The following is a 15,170-nucleotide window of genomic DNA, read 5'->3' as shown; positions in this document are numbered from 1 at the left end:
CTAAATTTACCAGTAACACATATTTTTCCGATAATTCAACTAAATTGAATCACACAGGTTGCACAAGGCAAGAATATATAAGAGGTACTGGCTCCTCAGAGAAAGGGAAGCCCATTGGACAGAAGGAGAAGACACCTCAGGACACCACCTGGCTGGGAGAAGAAAAGGAGCACAGATGAATTCTGGGGAGGGACCACACCGCAGGATGGGCAGGAGGCACAGGGTCTGCGTGGAGACCACTGCCTCCAAAGCTAACTGTTGCCTTTTTGTTTCCATATTGGAGACATCGCCCTGGTGGATAACACCTTTTAGAACATTGCAGACCTAAGGCCATCTTTAGAGTTTCACCATCAGAATGTTATCTGAGCAAATTTTAACATACAGCTCTATCTAACTGGGTACTTAGGTAACAGTAGCATTAAAACATTCATTTTTGTGTACCTGTGTATTACATATGCAAGTAAATTTTAACCCCTAAATTGAGGGGAAAAAAATCAGTAAGCAAAAAAGGAAAACTTACTCTCCTAAGTTCCTAAATATTTTTATATGATAGTGGTTGGTCTCGGAGTCTAGGCAGGTTTTCTAAATGGGAAATCTGATATAAAGAGAAGTAAGAGGAGATAAAGTAGGATTAATTCTTAATGACAGAATAAAAGAAGTGCTAAAAGCTATAAGTCAACAATCTTCCCCTTCTTCCTGCCTATAAAGCAAAATCGAAGGTTAGGTTCCATTTCCTTTCAGAGTATTGTAAAGTTGGAAGCTCAGGAAGCCCTCCTTTGTTCCTCAGCATTTCAAGCCACAAAAGTATTCCTGAATGATCACAATTGCATTTTTATCTGCTGCAGGAAGATGAAGAGAGTGAAAAGTTTCCTTGCTGCTGACAATATCTGTACTTAGAGATGCCACTGGGAATGGAAAACACAACCTCCTCATCTCCCCACTTATTAACAGTAAGGAGATTCAACAGGCTCGAGGGTGAAGCTGGAATCCTCGTTTCCTGCTAACAACCACGGCAAGTGGGAGAAATGAACCAGCATTTTCTGTTTCCAGAATCAGCAAGATTGGAAACAGGAGCCCTAGCTGAATTGTCTCCACTTGGCAACTACAAAAGCTCAAATTAAACAGGTAACCCATGATCCACCTTCCCTTTCTTCTGTTCTTCACTTTACGTAACATGGGGAAGAGGAAAACAACTGAAAGAGAAAGACAATGTTTCTGGCAAGCATATGGTTAATCTCCAAAGATTACTCTGGCCAATGTCAACAGTTTCAAGAATTTGGCTCTGCTGTAAGAAAAGGACAGGGAAAGCAGGAAAGAGGTAGATATCTACTACCTTTATCAAGGATTACTAACAAAATCATCTCAGGCTTTAGAAACTAAAATCAACATTCAATTTACTTTTGAACACAATTTTGAACAAAAATTTGAATATCAGTTACCTATTTTAATCTAATTTTTAAATTAGAACATATTTAATAACTTTCAAATATGCAGAGCTTTAAGTGTTATCACAACATAAGAGCTCTACTAAAACCTCATCTAGATAGAAAAATTAAGATTAATCATGGGGGGAAAAACAGTCACAAAATAAATGCTAGCCTCAAAGACATACTTTAGTAATTCAGAATAAGGAAATATGGCCCATCCAACTAAAAGAGCATGTGAGCTTCAATTTCAGTCTCCCAACTTTGAGAACTTTCTTCCAGTTTCATTATCTGCAAGATTAAGGGCCAATCACTAAACTCCATTCCAACAAAGAGGAGTAGGGACTGTTAGTCCCTGATCGGTTTGACATTCTTAGCTTACAGAGTACATTAAAAGGTGAGTCACTGCCACACAAACAACAACAAAATGGTTAACCATGTGAGAAGACGAATATGTTAATCTGCTTCACTATAATAACCTTTTACTAGCCATATGTAGCTCATAGCATCATGCTGTATACCTTACATATCCATAGTAAAATTTATTTTTTTACAAAAATGTGATTCCCACAGGAAATGGGGATATGGCAGAGAAATACCTTACTTTTTGTTTCCTGCCTAATATATATACTTGTTTGAATATAAAAAGCACAGTTCTGGCTGGGTGCGGTGGCTCATGCCTATAATGCTAGCACTTTGGGAGGCAAAGGCAGGAGGATTGCTTGAGGCCAGGAGTTTGAGACCAGCCTGAGCAAGAGTGAGACGTCATCGCTCCCAAAACACAGTCCCAGCTACTTGAGAGGATGAGGCAACAGGATCACTTGAGTCCAGGAGTTTGAGGTTGGTTGCAGTGAGCTATGATGATGTCACTGCACTCTAGCCTGGGCAACAGAGTGAGACCCTATCTCAAAATAAATAAATAAATAAAATTTAAAAAAAATTTAAAAAGCACAGTTCTAGCACATAAACAGCGTATTTTAAAAAAATACAGAACACAAATAAAAGTAATAGATATTTTGCCCTTGTACAGTGCTTTATGGTTTACTTTACAAAGTGTGTTCACATACATGTCATCTAACTATAAAAGAAGGGACTTCTACCTCTTTTGTAGACGTAAAGAAATAGAGATCAAGGTCATGATATGCCTAAATTCTCTAATCTAGTCAGGGGCAGAAGCACGACTCAATCCTGCTGTGCTGGCACCAAGTGCTCCTGTCCTGACACTAAAGCTGCTGGTCTCTGCCAAGCAACACTCACCTCACTAACAAGGTGACAGCACCTGCAACCACTGGAGAGGCAACGCTGGTCCCCGAGAGGGCCCGGCACCCCCCTTTCACACCAGAACCCCGCACTCCAGCACCATAGGTGACGACATCAGGTTTCATACGACCATAGCCTCCTGGTAGTTCCTGGGAATAAAAGCAGCTCGGTTTCTACAGTGCATACATTGGTACACAGCCACGTGCAATTATGAGTGGATAAAACCAGAAAAGAAATATGGGTTATTTAAAAATGGTATAACTTCAGGAAGGTACTGGTTTTAGTCTGAAATTCACTGCAATACAAAAAACAACTTTAGATAATGCAGAAAATAGAACTATTTTTAGTATGTTTTATAATAACCAATATAATAAGGGCATAAAGCAATTAAAAAATAAATATTTTAATTTTGCTAACAGGCAAAACTAGAAATTGGATATTGAACTTATCAACAAGACCAAAAACTGGAAAGTAATTTATCTCTAGATAAAAATCAGAAATGTGTTCAAAAACTTAGAAAATTAAAAATTAGAAAAAAAACTCAAACACATTTCTTTACAAGGAAAAAAGGACATGGGATGACTAGATGTTTCAAACTGTTGTCAAAAATAAAGAAACCATTTACAACGATCAAGATAACTGTATGACTAACGTGGGATAAGATTTTAACTAAGTACTCTCTCAAGCTTCCTACAAATTAGGGCAAAATGAAAAGCACAATAGGGTCTCATATCACATTGGAAAAAAAGTATACCAATTTGGAGTGAAAAATCTTTCCTGACAACCAACCATAAAGGAATGTGTGAGTGAAGAGATCTGCGCTTGTGGCTCCATGGATGACTGAGGAACATTTCTCAAAATGCCATTAAAAACAAGCTCTTGATGAAGGCCAAGGACACAACACCACATCACAGTTCAGTGGAAGTGCTTACACAGGGAGACAGAGACATAAACTGGTAGATACATTGTTTCCTGGTATTTAACAGCGCAAAGAACATGCTGAGGGAGCGCAGATGAAAGGACACACAGCACAGTCCTGGGACTGACCTTTACCTAAAAGTGGGGTCTACCAGACCATGGCATCAAGTCAGTTCATCAGCTCTAGGAGGAGGCATCCAGTGTGTGAGGCGCAGACCCCTGGGGGCGCTGACACTGGCATGGTACTAAGGTGCAAGTGGACGACTATCCCACATAAAGTGCTGCGGGGGTGGACAAGGCAGGCCCACAGTGTTCCCAGGAAGTGTGACTCTTTCTGGGGACCTACCCGAGACCTCCAAGCTTGGCTCATGTCAAGTCAGAGTACCAAGAGACAGTCTGCCCCAGAAGAACGCCAGGGGCAGGTGCTCCCCTCACCTGCTCAGTAAAAGAACTGCGTACTGCTCCACTGAACATGTCATTTTGAATCAAACTTTGTTTTGATGGGTAAAGGAGGGTGAATTAGTAGCATAAATAAACCCCAAGCAGCTGAGTTATTAACTTGTGGAGTCATTTCAATTTTGTCCAGCTAAATATAATTATTTCTGTGTTAGTGGAATTGATACTAGGCTGTTCTCAATGTCTTCTCCTACTTCTTAAGGCCAAAACCAAAAACTCATCTCACCTAGCATTGAGGAGGACTGCTTATCTTACTACTCCTCAGGACAAGTGGGCAGGAATCCAATTCACCCAAAAAGTGAGTTACTCAGAAATACATTACAAGAACTGGGAAATACCACCTAGAATCGGCCGGTGTTCTGAGTGGCTCTGGACTGGCCAGTGAAGCAGCAGATGTCGAGGGGTGGCTCTCCTGTCCTCACGGCAGGGCCAGCACCCAAAACTCTGGCTCAACCCATGAATGTGAAGGCCGGTCTGCCTTACAAGCTTACAATCTGTGCACTTACAAATACACCCCAGGACTCTTGAACAAACGGTTCCGTTAGTCACATGAGACTAATAAAGCAAAGCGTACCCAGGTTGTCATTCCCCTTGAAGAAAAGCGAGCGATGTTATCTTCAAAGTCAATGCCGCCTACTCCAATCACATCCATCTGATCAGCAGGGTTATTCAGCGTGCTAAATTGAGTCACAAAAAAACAAAGGAAGAGAAACAATTTAAAATGAATAATTCAAATACGGTCAAATATTCCAAGAAAAATCTAAGACTTTCTTAGGTTCTTCTGTGAGGAGACTTGTGCAACTCTGACAGATTGCTGCTCCTCACTGATGTCCTATGAAACACCATGTTCCCTGCCACTTTTGTGCTGTGATCAAATTATGTCCTCTCACCTGGAAAGCCCTTCCTTTCTCCTCCTCCCTGTCAACGTTATCACAGTTGGGCCCAGGATTTCCCCTTGCTTTGAACGTCACAAGACTTAACACGATCACAATTCACCAGCTAATTACACATTCTTATATCACTTTCTAATTGTTCCAAGTATATCCATCTTGTCTCCCCAACTAGATTTAGATACTTCTCCAGGAAGAAACCATATCCACACATTTGCATCCACTATGGGCAGGAAGTTTTGTAAGCTTTCAATTGAGCTTTTGCAGTGCTGTTCCACCTTCCTTACAGCGAACTGTGGGAATGACTATCATTACTCTGTAATCTTGAGCTCATTAGAGGAAGACATGGGATGCAAGGAAAAAGCCATACACTTCTCTCCAATACCACAAGTGCATTAGATCTGCAAAGAAATTATAATGAAATGAATAATGACAAGAAAATGTTTAAACTATAAAGATGAAGTTGAACTATTTGAAAGTATGGAACAATCCGTTATTAATCTGCATTTCTAAGCTTTATCTATTATAGCTCCACTACCAAAAAAAAAAATGAACTCTTTGACCATTCAATAACTACAACAGATTCCAAGTGGCTTAGGAGATACTAAATAATAGTAAGAAGTTCTAGAGCATGTGCTTTTAACCAAGGATTCCAAACTACACTGAATCAACAGTGGCACTGCCTTCTCAGCTCACTGGCCCCAAGTATGCTGCCAAGTGGTCATTCACAGGATCTAGTGACTTTCTACTGGCTGATGCTAGAAATTTACAATTTCCATGAATTCAAGGAGCAGAGGAGAGAGTACAGAAGTCACCGGCAGAAACACTCACTGAAGTTGACCAAAAAATGCCATCTCCCCATCCTCCCTCTATCTGTCAATCCCAATAATACTTACTGCACTTTAAACCCTTAAAAAATAAGAGAAGGCATCAAGAGGGAAGAGCTAGGAAACAAATCATCATTGGCACTGAAACAGAGGAAGCTACAGTTGCAGACTTGCTAGCACCACAAAGTCTAAGAGTGTCAAGAGTGTGGGACCCAGAGAAAGATCACAAGAAGGGGTGCCAGGGGATGCCTGCCTTATTTCCAGGGGTGCTGCCATGAGCATGTTACTGCCCTGGGACCAGCGCTGGGAACAGTCCTACTGGACACCCAAGCAGCAAAACACTAACTGCCACAGACTGGGTTGCAATGATCACATGCCATTTCCCGTCACTACTAGAGACAGCTGGCAGATGTCCAGGTCTGTGTGAGGCACCATGAGCATGCACACAAGGCAGAAATGGGCTTTCCTCTCAAGGTTTTTTCCTCTAATACACTATAAATTCACAACTCTGTGATAAAAACATCACGTGTTAACTGCCCACAAAAGCCACAGGGTTTTAGAAGGGCGACTGGTGTGTGACAAAGCAGTCAGGACAGCATGTGAAAGAGCTGGTAATCCAGACAGGTGTGAAACAGAGGATCAGCAGTAGGGACAGGTAGAGGGGACTTGAAACACACACGGTTTCTACTGGAAACATGACAGGAAGCCCAGATTTGAGGAAGATGTGCATGGAGTAGTGGAAAATAACACTGAGCCACGAGAATTCTAGCAAGAGTTGGCAAACTATGGCCCATCTTTGTAAACACAGTTTTACTGAAACCCAGCCATGCTCACTCGTTTACACACCGCCCGTGGCTGCTTTTGCACAGCAGTGGCAGAGCTGAGTAGTTGCAGTGGAGACCACATGGCCCACGAGGCCTAAAATGTTTATTATCTGACCCTTCACAGAAAAAGTTTGCAATTCCAGGCTAGAATATTGAAGACCTTGAAAACCAAGAAGAAAAATTTGATTTATTAAGCAATAATAACCCACTGCAGATTCTTGAATAGAGAATTGCTAGAATATGTGTTTTAACAGTAGAAATACAGAAAAAAGGAAGAAAAAAGCAGCTAACACTCACAGAGCATCAGTACTCTGTCCTTTCCTTCTATCTAATTTCATCCTCACAGTCATGAGGGCAGGTCACATGCCTCTGTGAAAGGCAAGGAAGCTGAGGCTCAGAGAAGTGAAGCCCCCTCAGCTTGAAAGTGGCAGGTGGGACCTGTCTGTTTCCACATCTGGTTCCAGCCCTGTCCATGCTGGAAGAGCTGGGGTGGGCACAGACTAAAGGTAGAAAGGCAGCCTAGTAAACACTGACAACTTGGGTGACTCTGAACTGACAGGTGCCAGCCTTGGGTGGGAACACCAGAAATGGGAGAAACATCTGAAAGGGAAAACCAGAAAACCTGACATGATGACTTAATAATTGTGTTTGTCACGATACAGCCACAGTTAGGGTACGTTCAGGCCCCTTAAATCTACCAATCACAATATACATCACTGATGCCATGGCAAAATCCAAATCCTGGACCTCTTACGACGGGACAGGATCATTTACCCAACTATTAGGCTGGAACCATGTGACTGCCAACATTCATGTTTTCTGAGCTATATAAACATTAACTTCACATAATTTAGCCTCATACTGCGCCCTGGATGATTTGCGTAAACTCAGTTAATCCCCAAGACAACTTGCTTTTCCCTGGCAGGTGCTTCTAGGATGTCCCAGCAAGATGCAGTGAGTGTGCCCACATCATAAACACATATCCCCCCGTGTGCGCCACAGACGAGCACGCTCAGGATACATGGGCACACACACCTCTCTCTCTACTGTATCATGGCACGTTGAGCACACACTCTGTAATTTTCTTTTTTCTTGGTGGTTACCTTAAACCCTTTGTCACAGTACCAAACTGCACACATCCTGGGTACTCAATAAAGGAGGGTAACAAACATCCTCCTACAGAAACCTTTCAGCACAAGTAATTATTTATATACATAATCCACAGAAAAAAAATTCAGAGCTGCAGGTAGAAAGAAAACTGATATCTCTAACCAGACAAAAGTTGATTGGCTGTGAATGACAAATGTTTTGCATCTCATGCTGCTCAAATTCACCACAGCAGCCTGGTACAAAAGTGCACCTCTGGACCACCATCCTCCCTGCTGCCCTGTCTGATCCCACGTCCACTCCCAAAGCACCATCTGTGTGTCTGTGAGGCCCCAGCACTCCTCCCTTGTCTTGGTTTCCTTGTGTTTGCACCTAATCTTTCCCAGAAAGGTAGGCACCTCACCTATCTGCCTCCTCACCACCTGTGCTTGTAAATAATTAGTATGTCTCATAAATACTGCAGAACCCATTTCTCTCTAACAGATTTACTTTCCTGATTGATTTTGGGGGGGGAAATAGTTAGAATAAAAATTATTATTACTATTTACAAGCACAGTTTTAAAAAAATTAAACAGAGACTGACCATGGGCTGACAACTGCTGAAGTTAAGTGGTAAGTTCTATTTTTTGTATGATGAAAACATGCATAATATAAAGCTTTACACAGATAAACAGGTATACACAGGCAGGCACACAGACAGACAATAATTTTCCAGCCACTTGAGGGGAAAACAATCCCTAGCCTCATCCCTGCAGAGGCTACTCACCCATAAAGAGGTCCGTCATTGCCAATTGCAGAAACCATGATCACATTGTTAGCTGTTAACTCCCACACCTATAAACTCAGAAAGCATTTATTCAATGAAAGTATAACACTTTTAAACAATCCACATATAATTTGTCAAAAAAAAAAAAAAAATCCCCCAACTTCTAAAAATAGTCCTAAAGAAGAAGGAAAGCCTCCTCAAAATAAAGCACTGGAGATGGAACAGGACCCTGTCTCAAAAAAGAACAAAGCGCTGGATGATTACAGAGGTGAAGATGTCTGACAACTGCCACGCCCAGAGAGGACAACACCCCGAAGGTAGGACTACGCAGAGCACAGAGCAGACACTGGCTTTCCTGGCTTCCCAGTCATTTCAGGAAAACATGGGGCTGTATGTTTAGGTAAGAAAGAACCAACAAGGCACCAAGTGCTCCTTATGAACACCTATTTCCCAGGCCTCTAAACCACTGAATTTATGACATGCAAGCCATGCAAGTTCATGTCATTAACCATTTGTCCTCACAAAGCTGCCACCATTTGGGCAAAAAAGCTACCAGCACACTAGAAATGACACAAAGCTGGGACTGCAACAGAGCAGGAGCCGACATCCAAACACATCTGTGTGCAGTGACTTGACTGACCTTGTCAACAAAGGGATGATCCATGAAGTCAGGACCGCCAATGCTGAGGTTCAGCACGTCAATCTTCTTTAAGATGGCATAGTTGAAGGCGTCCAAAAACCAAGATGTATAAGATACCTAGTTAAATGTTAAAACAGCCCTTTTAGTATTTCAGTGAAAGTCTCAAAGTGCTAGGACAGTTTTTATTTCTAAGACTCTTAAAAGCATCAAGTATTTCTCTTAATATTTTTTGATTAACTTAAAATCAGAAATAAATCCCAAGTACAAACAATGCTCTGGAATATAAAATACTACACCCAGAAAGTCTAAGTCCTGGGAGGTGAACACGTGGAAGAGGGAGCTGAGCTCTGCAGGCAGCCTCCCTCTCCAGGTGTGATGTACAGCTCTCCACTTACCACACGCCTTCCTAGATAAAACCCCAAACTTCAAACTGCCCCTCTTAGAAAAGGATTTATCCTAAGACACTTCTATTAAGTCAAACACTCCTAAACAGTATAATGTTAAGCACTTCTAAGTAGTACATTTTTGTCTAATATTCTTCATTCCTAAATAGACTGAAGGATAAATGGCAGCAATAACAATTATTTCATAGTATTAGTTCTCTGATGTTCAATTCTTTCTACTTTCCTTATAGAAGTCATATTAGTTTGCAGATCACCTTAAGTTTACAGTAGGTAGAGAAGCAATGTAATGACTGAGAATTATGTTTTTAAAAGGCTTTTAAAAGACCACATATTTATATTTGTTTATATATGCAACAGAAGTTCTAGGAGAAGGTGTAAGAAATTAAGAACAATATCACATGGGAGCTGTGGGGAAGTGAGGTAAGAATCTGCTAGATAAGGACAGGGTTGGGAGACTTATCACTGCATTGCCTTCTGATATTTCTGAGCAATGTATTACCTACTCAAAAATTAAATTAAAAAAATAAACAAATACTAGGATCCTCCTTTATCTATAAATGGTTTCCGAATGAAGAGTGAGGGAACAAAGCTTGTAAATTCCCATTACCCAACAAGATGCTAGCTGTGGGCCACAAAGATAAACAAAACAGTCCCCACCCCCAAGGTGGCAGGAATCTAAACAGGGAGGCAAATACATAAACATACGATGACTCTACCACGGAAACACAGGACACAGAGGCACAGAGGCCCTGGGAAAACCTGCAGGTGAAGAAGAAATGGGAAATCAAGGAAATCACTGTACGTAGAAGCCTCAGAGCAGCATCTTGGGGTTCAAGTTAGGGCAACAAAGGGAGTGTTAGGAGAAGGACAGAGCCACGTCAAGCGCAGAAGGGACCGTGGAGAGACAATGCAGTACACAAGGAGTACAAAAAGTAGCTCAGCATCACTGATGTGTGCTACTTTTAAACAGGTGTGTATAGTCCAGTGTTTTAAGGAATTGATATTGAAATGTAAAAATTAGTAAGAAGTTTCAGAACTCCTCAAAACACCTACCTGATTATTGGTAAAGACCCTGAAAATATGAAGTTCTGCATCTGGAGCAAATCCTTGGCATTCCCTCATACTGGCTATCACACCTGCCACAAACGTGCCATGGCCCAACCCTGTAGCCCATAAGGGGAAAAAAAAAAATCCCATTAAACACAGTTGATATTGTAGGCCACAATGCAACACTCCAAACCATCACTTCCATACAGACTCCATGGTCCAAGTACTGGATAGAGAATCTCTGCTGCCGCTTCACTCAGAATTCACCTGACATGAGCACAACTTGAAGGTCTAGCCATACCTACTCTCCTCTACACAAACAGTTGCTCCTCCACAAGACATCCTCCCCACAACACCCTCCCCGCCAAATCTATTTTCCAACATCCTCTGAGATATTCAGAAAAGCTTCTGCTATAACAAAAGGCACGTTAACTTGGGTTTGTCTGAATAACTGTTGGACACAGACTGTGGGATCATTAGCACGTAGAGAAACAGACATAACAGAGAGGATGGGAGTGATGTCCTAACTCTGTACCATGTTCTCACCGCCACACTGAGACCTACCGTCGTCCAGGGTTCGCTCGTTGGTCCAGTTGGTTCTCTCCTTCACATTTTTGAAGTGGGGATGCTTCTCGCTCAGCCCAGTGTCAAAAACAGCAACTCTTACATTAGCACCTTATTCCAAGAAGAAAAAAAGTAACTGTGTTTGGAGAAATCATCTTTTTTGGAGTTTTACCTGTAAAATACATTCCCTCCTGGGACCCACAGAAAATGACACGTCATGCCGAAGCCTGCCCAGAATGCAACAGGTTAGGTCAGATGCTCCAGGGGTTAGCTAGCTGAGCCAAGACTAAGAAAAAAGGATAGTGGGAGAAATGCCACTATTTGCTGCTAAACGAGATTTGAGGATAAAAACAATCTCTCTGGACCCTCCTCAACTGTTCCCAATACTCAGGAATGGAACACCCTTGCCCACTCCTAAAGGGCTCCTCCAGGCTGTAGGCTGCCATCTATGACTGATCTTCCCTGGTAAGTTACTACACGTCTCCATCCTCCCATCTCCTTGGAGCAGAGCGTGGCAAATGGGGGAAGGAGAAACTATTTCTATTCTTGACAAGGATAGCAATTTACTCAATGCTGCTAATCTACAACAAACTCTGCAGAGCAGTACTATTAACAACACGTAGGATTAACTACATTCAAGGAAAATCATGATAGCATGCACTTTTCTGTAATTATGAGTCTATTTCAGATACTGGCCAAAAACCATCTGTACCAATGTGAAATACGATTGGCCTGTCAGATAAAGAAATTCTAGAATACATCTAGAAAAAATACAAGATACTTGTATTGTTTAACAGCTAACCAATGTAAAGAGGGTAATGTCTTTCTGGTATGAGAGCTGTTTAGATATCAATACTATGTTAAATAATTAATTACACAGTGATAACTATCAAAATTATTGCTGCTTTTTAAAAAAGCACAAATAAAACTGGAAACAAATTGGTTTGGGGAGAATGGTTTTCTAATGATTAGAGAATTTGTTTTGTGAAGCAGTTCTCACTCTAAAAAGATAAAACCAAGAGGAGACAAACATTTTAATAATAAAATGTCAGTCCACCAGGAGTTAAAAATTTTCAGGGGGCTAAGATCAAAAGAGAGGTAAGAGTCTCTAAGTCAAGGAGACATGGGAAAAGATAGCTAGACATATGTGACAGTCAATTACTTGGTCATTCTGCATACAGGGCACTTAACTCACGTGATAAACTAGTTTTCATGAAATTGCCCATGTCAAAGTGGCTGTCTTCGAATTTGATCTCTTTCCCTAAGAAAGTACAGGCCTTTGCAGTACTGCCAGCCAGCTCAGGCTGTGAAGCAGTGCTGCGTGTGTTTGTGTGTATGTCAACAGAAGAGAAATGACCATAATCTGTCCCTTCTAATATCAGAAATGGTAACAAAAATAATGGTGACAATTAGAAAAGCCACAGAAACAGATGCCTGGCATAACAGGAATAGAAGATGATGGGTAAATGACTATGTCCAGCTCAAGAAACAGTAAGACGGACAGACGTGTAAGGCTGCAGAGCATCAGCACTAGGCACTCCCACAGACAGAATCCCTGGACACCAGACTTGTGCTGCTTCCCCAGTGAATAGCACATACCTGTATATCCCATCTGCCAAAGCACATCTGCCTGCAGTGTCTGCGCAACCTGGCGTGGAATGGCTCTCAGCAACCGTCTACTCGAATGCCTCCCTGTAGCGTGCCAGAAGCCAGAGCCCAGGGAGAGACTGGCTCTTCGCAGGGGACGAGATGACTGCCACTTCTGGCTCCATCGGGTTTCATTGCAGGGCACTATGGGGTCAGCTAGAGACAAGAAAGAGAAAGGTCAGAGCAGAAGAGGAAAAACAAACTACATTACACCTGTCACGCAAAACAAACATTCTAAATGTGGTAATGATGATCTCTTGAAATCCTATTTGAAGGAAGTGGGATTTTCTCCTTTTTCTAGAAGAATTTTCTCAATGTAATTATAATTAAAGGACATTATTTAACTGTCACATTATTCCCAAATAGTTCTTTACTTGAAAATTTTGAACCAAGGTAAGGCAGAGAGGAAAATAAAGCCAACTGTGATACTAAAACTAAAGAAAAACTTGATTTTTCATCAGTAACTTGTTCTCACTGAACCAGAAAGGGGAAAAAAGTTGAAGAAAATGGCCACTAACCAATAATGAAGTTTTAGTTTTACTGGACGTTTTAATAGATTTCTGGGACAGAAAAAAGCCATGTTATCCCACTGAACACATCTCTGGCCAAACATCAACAGGACCTTTTTCAAACTGTATATTGGTCAATATTCTTATCTGCTAGAATTTCACCTTTCAAAATACAAAGGAGTGAGGGATGAGGAATTTCTGATGGTAATGGAATTATTTTATACCTTGATTTTGTTGGTGGATATGTTTGCCAAAATGTGCCAAATTATACTCCTAAAAGATGAATTTTACTATCTGTAAATCTCTTTTTTAAAAATGGAGGAAAAAAGCAAAAGAAATACCACAAGAGTTTTCCCTTTACCTTTCAAAGTCTATGTTATAATGAAAAACAAATCATATTTCAAATGCATTTTAAGAAGAAAAATACTACTGCAGTTCTATTTCTAAAGCAAATTACTACCATTTTTATTCCATCCTTACCAGGCTATAACCATGGAAGTACAGGGACTGAGAAAAATATACAGTCATGTCAATTCCATTAAGTAATTATTTGCACAATCCAACAGAAATTGTTCTGCATCGAAACTGCCATGTTGATTCAGATCTTTAAGTCAATAGCATGAGACAATACTGGAGTTACTAATTGAAGAACAACATTTAGAACAAGGAAGGGATCTATTCTGCTTTACCTTGAACATACCAGACTAAACCTGAGGTATTATATTCAGTTCAGGGCTTCACAGTTTAAGAACAATTTAGGAAAACTATAGTGTATTCAAAGGAAAACACTTAAAATGGTGAGGGGACTTGAAACCATGTCATCTGGGTAACTGTTGAAGGAACTGGAGATTGTTAGCTTGGAGAGAAGAAACCATCAAAGGGGATATCCCGTGTACCTTCAAATATCAGAAAGATAAATACTTTCATAGTATCTTTAAATAAGGTCTTGTGGAAAAGAGGTTAGCTCTGTCTTACGGCCCGTGGGATAGAGCCAAATGGATGGGCTCCAGAGTGAGATACGTTTCAGCCCAAAATAAAGCAAAACCTCTACCTATAATTTTATTACTTACAACATCCTGAACACTCTGCTAAGCTCTCTTCACACTCATTATTTCTTCCAATCTTCATGAAAACTGTGAGGTAGGTAGTATTATCTTCATTTTACGGATGAGAAAAATTGAAGCGTAAAGATGAAAAGGAGCTTACTGCTCAAGGTCATAGCTAATTTCAACAACAGGCATGTCAATAGGTAAGTGTCTCCTTAGGGGGGTGTCAGGTACAGCCCTGTGGCAAACACAGTGCAGATGGTATAGAAAGCATACCCACCCTCACCAGCCCAGGAGGGTCTACGACTCTTGTGCTAAAATTAGGTATCTCCATGTCTTCGAAAGCATCCTAGAGCTCTTTAAGATAAATGAAATAAAAAAAATAAATAAAGTCAAGTAAAATGGCACAACGTATACCTTTGGCTAATTATACTAAGTTTGATTTGCTTTTATCTTCCTGAATCATTTTGGGGTGTTATTGCTTTTTAAGAAGAATAACACAAAATATCTAGACTGGCATAAAAGGCTCTGAAGAAGTCAGACACCTGAAGTAGACAGCTGACTCAACAACTGGCCTGTCGTACTATCTAAAATAGTTAACTTTTCCTTGGTGTGGTTTTTTTTTAAAAATGCAGGAAACCTCAGAGGCTCTCAGGCCTAGTATATGAAAGATAAAGGAAGAAGAGGAAAATTTTATTTTTCCTTCATTTCAATGAAAGAAATAGTAAATAATAATAGAACCAGTAATTTATTAACCTGGTTTATGATAAATAGGAAAAATAATCTTTCCTTTGATAACACATATACTTTGGAAAATATCATGTAATAAATATGCAATTTA

The 15,170-nt window shown here is 40.7% G+C and overlaps 1 protein-coding gene across 1 annotated transcript in view; it reads right to left on the bottom strand.

The window, feature by feature from the left end:
* MBTPS1 (membrane bound transcription factor peptidase, site 1) overlaps window positions 1-15,170 on the bottom strand; it is a 55,536-nt gene that overhangs the window by 26,035 nt on the left and 14,331 nt on the right. The window contains exons 4-10 of the mRNA XM_045533218.1: window positions 12,727-12,930; window positions 11,128-11,238; window positions 10,570-10,679; window positions 9,113-9,229; window positions 8,473-8,540; window positions 4,633-4,735; window positions 2,682-2,833 (exon numbers count right to left, since the gene is read on the bottom strand). Of these exons, the coding sequence (XP_045389174.1) occupies window positions 2,682-2,833; window positions 4,633-4,735; window positions 8,473-8,540; window positions 9,113-9,229; window positions 10,570-10,679; window positions 11,128-11,238; window positions 12,727-12,930 (865 nt within the window). The remainder of the gene's footprint in view (window positions 1-2,681; window positions 2,834-4,632; window positions 4,736-8,472; window positions 8,541-9,112; window positions 9,230-10,569; window positions 10,680-11,127; window positions 11,239-12,726; window positions 12,931-15,170) is intronic.

Source organism: Lemur catta, chromosome 20 (genome assembly GCF_020740605.2).
Source record: "Lemur catta isolate mLemCat1 chromosome 20, mLemCat1.pri, whole genome shotgun sequence".
Lineage (NCBI taxonomy): Eukaryota > Metazoa > Chordata > Mammalia > Primates > Lemuridae > Lemur > Lemur catta.
Note: the sequence above shows the minus strand (reverse complement) of the source record. Positions and strands in the feature narration are given on the sequence as shown.